Source organism: Emiliania huxleyi (genome assembly GCF_000372725.1).
Source record: "Emiliania huxleyi CCMP1516 unplaced genomic scaffold EMIHUscaffold_73, whole genome shotgun sequence".
Lineage (NCBI taxonomy): Eukaryota > Haptophyta > Isochrysidales > Noelaerhabdaceae > Emiliania > Emiliania huxleyi.
This window is the reverse complement of record NW_005196528.1, coordinates 503,340-511,002: the sequence shown is the minus strand read 5'-3', so window position 1 is coordinate 511,002 and position 7,663 is coordinate 503,340. Positions and strand designations below refer to the sequence as shown.

The following is a 7,663-nucleotide window of genomic DNA, read 5'->3' as shown; positions in this document are numbered from 1 at the left end:
TCTCGCCTCATCTCGCCTCATCTCACTTGATCTCCCGTCACACTTCGCTTCATCTGGCGTCATCTCGCCCCATTTTTTCTTTTCTAGACCACTCCGAGACCAAACCCCAAGACCGACCCGAGACCCGAGATCGACCCATCGACCCGAGATCGACCCGAGATCGACCCGAGATCGACCCGAGATCGGCACGAGATCGATCCGAGATCGACCCGAGATCGACCCGAGATCGACACGAGCGATCAACCCAACAATGCCCCAAAGCCCCCTCTCTGGGGGACCCCCCCTCACCCCGAGTGTCCGTGTCCTTCGCGAGTCACCGATGGGGAGCGGGGGGGGGTGCGAGATGCACAGGGGAGGCTGGGGAGGGGGGGGTCCACTCTGAAGACTGCCGACCGCGGGGGGGTTTTGTCCCACAGGGTTTTACCCTCCGCGTGAGGATCGGCGCGGCGAGGGGGTAGGTTCGAATTCGCCGCGCAACATTTCACCCCCACAGGACCCCGCCCACCCCCCCTCATGGTCCCACCTAGTACCCCAATGAGCCTTCGCACCCCCTCCTTGCGCAGTGTCCCCCACTATGTGTCGCCGTTATCGGGGCACGCTATCCTGTGTAGTCAGGGCAAGTGGGGGCGGGGGGCAGTCCCTCTGGTCCGATACTGGTGTGGTTCTGTCTCTAGTCTCGGAGGGGGGCTTGAAGCTAAGAATATTTTATTTTGACAACCCTAGTCCGGTGAGCGGTGTCGGGAGAGCGAGCGAGGTTCAGAGGAGACAAAATAAATAAATAAAACGGACACCTCTCTACTGTGAGGTGGGTAAAAAGGAACAGGTCCCCGCCCTTGCGATCTTTGTGCAGGGTTCTTTGTGGGTGTGGTCGGCGACTAGCCGGGGTCGTCCTCCCGATGGGGGACTAGCACTAGCCGTCTTCCACATGGTCCCTCGGGTCCCTGCTGCTCCTAATCTCTTCGTACATCCTCCTGCTGATCTCCGCAACGTCCTGCTCTCTCCCTCGTCTCGCCCTGCGCGTCTGCTCCGCCTCCCCGTCGTCCGCCCTGCGTCGTCTGGTGACGGGTCCTCCATAGTCGGTTGAGGTCGCCGCCCTCCTCGTGCCTCTTCCCAACGTTCCCTCGGCGGCCGATGCCGTCTGCTCCGACTCCGCCGTCCCCGGGTCTGCCCTGCTCTCGTCTGCGCTAGCTTCTGTTTCGTCAGATCACTGATGTCTCTCCTCTTCTTTCTCCTCTTTCTTGTATGCTTTGCACATCGCGTCGATTCCTTTTCGCGTGAGCACCACCCTGAAGCCCGCCCAGCAGCTGAACCGCTCCCTAAGTCGAAGGAGCATCATCAGTCTCACCCACTTCGCTCGCTGCCCACCGTCTCCGCTCCCTCCCGCTTGAGCCGCCGTCGCGGCCCTCGTTCGTCCCACTGGCTGCTGGCCTGTCCGCACGTTACCTCCGTTATCCCTCCTCCTCCGCGACTCCCTCAAGGCCGGCCGGGCCTCCTACCCTCCTTCCACCCCCAGCGAAGAGCTTCCTGTTCCTCAGCCACTCGATGTGTTCCTCTCTCTTCATTATGCGCGCAGTACCAGTAGCCGCATCATTAAGCTGGATCCACCTCTGCACCGCTCCCGTCGCCGCCTCGGCCACGACTTGCAAGTTCCTCGTGACCCCGGCGCCAAGGTCCCTCCGGCTCGCTTAAGTCTTATCTCTCCGAGCAGGTCATCTCTACAGTGCTGGCAACTTAACCCGTGACGAAAAACGGACGCACACCAAGCGCTAAGCGTGAGGACGCGATTTCGAATTCGGAGGTGCATCTGAGCAAAATTGGGCCCGCTTCAGGTGTGAAAAAAATTATAAGGGTCATAGTCGCCGATTCGATCCGGAAGCCACTCGACCATCGAGAGGCCGACGGCCGAAGTCGGCAAACGTAGATCAAATGGTTAGAGATAGCGTCCACTCAGCGACCGATACCCGTAACACATTACCGGGGGAATTAGACACCACAGATACGCACAACCGACGCCCGAAGTGCCAAGAAGGACGTCATTAGTACGAAACCTCAGAAAAGGCCATGGGCGTCGAGAGAACATTCCCTCGAGAGGACAAAAGAAAGGCGACGCACCCCCTCCTTGCGCAGTGTCCCCCGCTATGTGTCGCCAATTGGGGCACGCTATCCTGTGCAGGCAGGGCAAGCGGGGGCGGGGGGCACTCCCCCTGGTCTGATACTGGGGTGTGACTGTCTCCAGTCTCGGAGGGGGGCAAGAAGGTAAGAATATCTAATGCACAGTGCTGGCAACACCCCCCCGACTGCGGGGGCTAGCAGACTGCACAGGCCACAGGGAGACACGACAGAGTCAGAGAGCGCGTTTTTTAACCTGTTGGAGAGATGTGACAAAATGAAAGCCAAAATGAAAGCTTTGCCGTGTGTGCAGCTGCAGGACGAATACTGAAAATACGAATCGCCGCGGGCGGCCGCCCGGCCGGGGTGCGGCAGCGGGGGCGCGCGGTTCGGAAACGGAATGGACCAAGACCCCGCTAGCCCCAAAGAGTGACCCACGCCGACGCGCTGAGCACGTAGCGGCCGCAGCCAGGTCTGTCCCGCCCGAGGTGCACACTACATCGCTTGACTGGAATAGTCCGCCCTCCTCGCTTCCACGCGGCAGAGGTGCGTTACCTGGACGGTCGCCGTCCGCTTTCGTCCCAATCGCCGCACGGTGCCGCTCGGATCGGCACAGTACGAGAAGCCGACCGGCGGCGGGCAGTCAAACATCACGACCGAGCCGAGCCTGGTCCACGCGTGTGGGTTCGAGAAGAGGGTGGGTACTCCCGTCCTCTTGAAGTCTGGGGTGGAGAGCGAGTCCTCGTTGAGGAGGAGTGGGCCGAGCTCCGCGAGCAGGCCAAACATGGACGCGGCGCCCGGGCGGCGTTGGTCACGAGCAGCACCGCCAGCGCCGGGCCATACACCAGGCAGGGCAGGGGCCATGGTGCGGTCGCGCATAGCAAGCCGAAGCTGCCGAGCGCCGCCAGCCAGCGCGGCCTCCTCACTGTGAGGACGGCGAGCAACGCGACGGCGAGCAGCCACCCGGCACGGAGGGCGGGCCACCAACGCTCCCTCTCCGAGCCGTCAAGCTGGAGGAGGGGCTCGCCGGTGGCGGCGCGGTGGCCGAGCGACAGGGAGCAGAGAAGGAAGAGCTCGTCGGCCCCAAAGAGACGCGTGCCTGGCCGGGGCCGGGAGGCGTCAGCGGCCGGCAAAGGAAGGTCACGGTGGGCTGCTGCAATTTGCTGCCGCCGCCGCGGCGTGCGCGCTCTCGCGCTAGGCGGTGCCGAGGGTGGGTCGGCCGGAGCATCGCTCGGCCACGTGGCAGGTGAGGAGGGTTGACATGCCGCAGCAGAGCGCAAACCGCTGCGCCGCTGGGTAGCCAAAGAGGTGGTCGCAGCAAATCTGGCACGAAGCGAGCACGCCGAGCGAGCCTACGGCAGGCGGCGGCGGGCGCGCCTCTCTGTAAGGTGGCAAACAGCGAGAGGGAAAGTTTAGTGTGGTGGTTCTGGCGTGTCCATGCGCGGCTCTTATCTGCATCTGGCACGGACGCGCCATCGAGCGCGTGATCTAGCACGTGGCCGAGACGCGACGACTTGCCAGTGCGTCGCGCTTGCTTTCCGTCCATGTTGTCGAGCATGTGGTACGCAGTGAAGGCCGCGCACGCAGCGACCCATGAGCCGCGCCGCATCGCGAGCAGCGACGCGGCGGCGCCGGCGCCGCCAAGGCAGGTGATCGCGTTCGGGTGCACCCACAGAGGCCAGAGCTGCACAAGGCGGTCGTAGAAGGGCGAGAGCGCCAAGTCGTAGAGTAATGACGACATGGGGCAGACCAGAGGAGACCACAGAGACCACCGTGTCGCCGTCGGCGCGCGCACGAGAAGAAAAACAGAGGAGGTGTCCGGGATTTTTATTTGAAAGACCGATTTCTTCTGACGCTGGGTTCGAGGCGTCAGGGGGGTAGGGTAGGGGTGGACCGCCGCCCCACCCCCCCCCTACCCCCATACCCCCTGATTTGGGCGTGTACAGTGGGTTGCGGGCATTAAGAAAACGTGGCATTAAGAAACCCTACCAAGCGATTTCCGCAAAAATCTAAGAAACCACGGCGCGCCGCAGGCGCGGCCCCGAGAAAAGGCCAGATACGAGTGTGAACGGGAGCCCCAGCTGCAGCTCAAAATTTCTCTTCGCCTGCGGCGCGCGCACTTGTGTCTTGTCACTTTTCAAGTCTGCGGTGTTCTGAGTGGAGTGGATGGAAGGCGTGTGTGCGTCTTCCCGTCACATCCAGAGAGCCGACTCAGCGGCAGACTCTGGCATCGCCCTCGCGGACCGCAGCTTACCTCTCACCTACTCGAGTAAAACTCCTTCCTTCGGTCGGGCCGGCTCTGGCTTGAGTGACGGCCGGAGCTAAGAAACCACGGCGTGGGGTGGATGAGGGCTGTGGAAAGGTTAGAAACGGCGGCGTGCCGCGGAATCCTGTTTTCTTAATGCCCGCAACCCACTGTAACGGACCTACGGACGCCCCCAGTGGTGGCCGACCCCCCGCGGATACGCCCCAGGCCCTACCCCGGCGAAAACCCAAAAAAGGGTGCTAGTAAGCCCGCTGAGGCGTAGTGCTCTTGCAGAGGCGGTTAGTGGTGCACTAACCCCGAGAAACCCTTGGGTCACTCCTCATCGCAATTCGCAAACCCTGTCAACAGTCCTCCTCCGGGAATGATCGTAAGAGCCACATACATTGAGAGAGAGAGCGCCGCGCGTAGGGCCCTTAGGGGCCTAGAGAACACAACCCCCTCTCTCTTTTCTCCCAGTAAGCTAAAAGTACGTACCTCCTCCTGGAAAAGTTATTTAGCCCCACCCCGGTTTCGGATATCGGCGAACGATTGGACGGTGCCTCCAACTGAGCCAAATGGAGCCCTGTGATGTGGGACCTCACTCCCAGAAGCTTGGAGCTTCAGGCCGCGACCACGTGGCTAGGTGGACACTAAAGTGCCATTTTGGCGCCAAATCTTGGCGGGAAATGACACGTGGCTTGGCGGGAGTGTGGTATGGCTGCGCTGCTCGACAGCGCTGCTGTTGAGCGCCAGCTGCTGCTCCCTTCAGCCAGACGGCCGGGCCTGCGCAGCACGACCGCTGGCCTTCCTCCTGCACCACAGGAGCGCGCCAAGGCGCGCGTCTGGGCAAGCAGTGCGTCTCATCGCGATGCGAGAGTCGACGCTGTGACGCCGCCGCTCGCCGGCTAGAATGACAGTGGCAGCATTCGAGTACACGTCGAGCTGTGCGTACCAGCACTCGTATGCGAGCTAATTGTGTCCCTGAGCTGCTGTGGGGTGCGTGGGCTCAGCTGCGGAGCACGTACTGGGCGGCGGTAGGGGGGTGGGGCTAAATAACTTTTCCAGGAGGAGGTAGAGCTCTACATTGAGAGCAGGGATCCTACATTGAAAAAAGTCGGGACCCGCCCGGCCGGTGGCGACTCTTGGCGAAGTCCAGGGACGCTCACGACGACATGCTCACGACGTCCGTGGAGACGACACTTACTGACGACGACCTGCTCTACTGCGTCTTCTCCTTCCTGCAGGCGAGGGATCTCTCTGTGTCAGCCGCCGTCTGCACACAGTGGTGCCGCGCCGCATCCGCGAACGACCTCTGGACGCCGCTCTGCACGACGCTGTGGGAGGGAAGACTCGTGCCGCGACGCTTCCTCGCGGATCCTGACCGCCCGCGCAGATCCTATTTCGCCTCGCTGGAAGACTCGCGTCGCTGCGCCATTAGCGCTGCGGAACTTGTCCACCTCGAGTGGAGGTTCAGCTTTGTCACCGATCACCGCCGTCTTTTCGAAGGGGGAGTCGGCGAGCCGCAGCCACCTGGCGAGACCGCCAGCTTTCGGCCCGACTCGACCTTTGTCTCCTCCGTCGTGGGTGCGCCGTCCTCTGTGCGCGCTCTGCGGTGGTCCATTGCCGCCGGCGGGCACGGCGTCAAGGTGGGCGCGTACCCCACTCTCGTTGTCACGCGCGACCCCACATCGTGGGGCTGGAGCCTGACCAACCGGTTCGTGCAGCTTTCAACCGCCCACGGGGCGTGACCGTGATGAGAGAGTCGTGTGGGTCGGATCTCGGACACAGGGACACAGCGGATAAAGGTGATTAAAAACGGACGGGTAGAGGGGTTGTGCTCTTTGCGGGATCGAAAGATCTCAGAATACAAAGGCCTTTCTGTCTGCCTTTCTGCCTCTGACCAGGTGGGAGCAGGCTGCTGCTGGTGCCGTGGTGCCCTGGTGGCAGCCAGCTCTCCACTGCACCCCCCACAGCCCAGCGCGCACAGGACCGCTTCGGTTCGCACAGGCACAGCCGCCACCCGCCAGCCTTCACCGCTAGCCTCACACGCGCACACCCCACAACCAATCGCGAACAACAAAAACAAACACACCACGGGGCGGGCCCCGATGATGTGTGAGTGTTAGGGTTGTTTGGTATTGCTTACCCCACCTGTAAAAGCTAAAAAAAACCTCTTTAAGGTATATTGGTTATTGCCGAAAGTGGCGGCGAGTCGCAAGAGGATCACCTGCCCGCCGTCCCGGCGGTCCCACAGCTCGCGCGAATCTCCCTCTTACAGTAACATCTCGTAGCCCACCTCTAACATCACAATAGTGTATTGCTAACATCTCTGACTCTCGCACACACCGTGCTGCCGTGTGGGCGTGGCGGCCTGTCAGGTCACAGGTGGGCGCACCGCGGCCCTAGACCGCGGCCACGCCCACTCCCAACTGCAACTCGCGAAAAAGAAAGAAAGCAAACGGACAACCCAAGGGAGGGATGGGAGGACGGCACTCGCGACAAGAACCCTGTCAACTGATTCGCTTTCTTTCCTCTCGCTGTGACATATTGTTAATTGGTTGATGGAAGGTGAGTTGATGGAAGGTGAAGAACAGCCAGGCTGAGGGCCGAACTTGAAAATCGTGCTTTTGGGGTTACACAGCGGGTCCCCAAGGGTGAACCAACAACCCAACCCAATCAGGTGTGTGTACTTCTTGCTTGGGCGGCAGTGTCATGCTGAAATTCTTCAAAAACCTGGCCGGCCCCTGCCCTGCCCCTACCTACCTACCTACCTACCTTACTTATGGGAAACTAAAAAAGAAATCACTCGAAGGGTGAAGGTGGGGTACTATACCAACTAGAGTGATGGTTGGTGGTACTCCTCCTGCAACCACAGGTCCTTCTTGTGACATGGCAGGCCACTTAGTTCCTCGGCCCTGGATGTGAGGTTACCGACTGCACTCCAAGTGCTCCAAGTGCACTCTCAAGCCCTACAAGCATCAGATCACCCATTTGGGGAGGGTTGACATCGTGACTTCCTTGGAGCACTTGGAGTGCAGTCATTAGCCTCACATCCAGGGCCGGGGAGCTAAGTTCCGCGGAAAATTTCTTTTTCTGCTGTGAAAATTCCAAAACAGGGAAAACCCCGACGGGAGGGCCCAGAACCTACCCTACCTACCCCGGCATGACTGCCGCCCAAGCAAGAAGTTCACACACCTGACCCAACCCAAAAGAACCCAACACGGCACAAAAGGGATTGGTTTTCCAGAGAGAGATTTTTAGCAGGCCCCAAATGCCAGCGTGTGAGTGTTAGAGTTGTTTGGTTTCTAA

At 61.0% G+C, this 7,663-nt stretch overlaps 2 protein-coding genes across 2 annotated transcripts; one reads left to right on the top strand and one right to left on the bottom strand.

Annotated features, from left to right (window-relative positions):
• Positions 1-3,303: 3,303 nt before the first annotated feature.
• EMIHUDRAFT_106021 (hypothetical protein) lies at positions 3,304-3,850 on the bottom strand (the record flags this gene model as incomplete). The annotated part of the gene is made up of 2 exons (XM_005761023.1): positions 3,304-3,461; positions 3,616-3,850. 2 exons carry the CDS (start codon positions 3,848-3,850, stop codon positions 3,304-3,306), a joined length of 393 nt encoding a protein of 130 aa, XP_005761080.1.
• Positions 3,851-5,526: 1,676 nt separating this feature from the next.
• EMIHUDRAFT_217392 (hypothetical protein) lies at positions 5,527-6,102 on the top strand (the record flags this gene model as incomplete). Its single annotated transcript, XM_005761022.1, has 1 exon — positions 5,527-6,102. One exon carries the CDS (start codon positions 5,527-5,529, stop codon positions 6,100-6,102), a length of 576 nt encoding a protein of 191 aa, XP_005761079.1.
• Between the last annotated feature and the right edge of the window lie 1,561 nt (positions 6,103-7,663).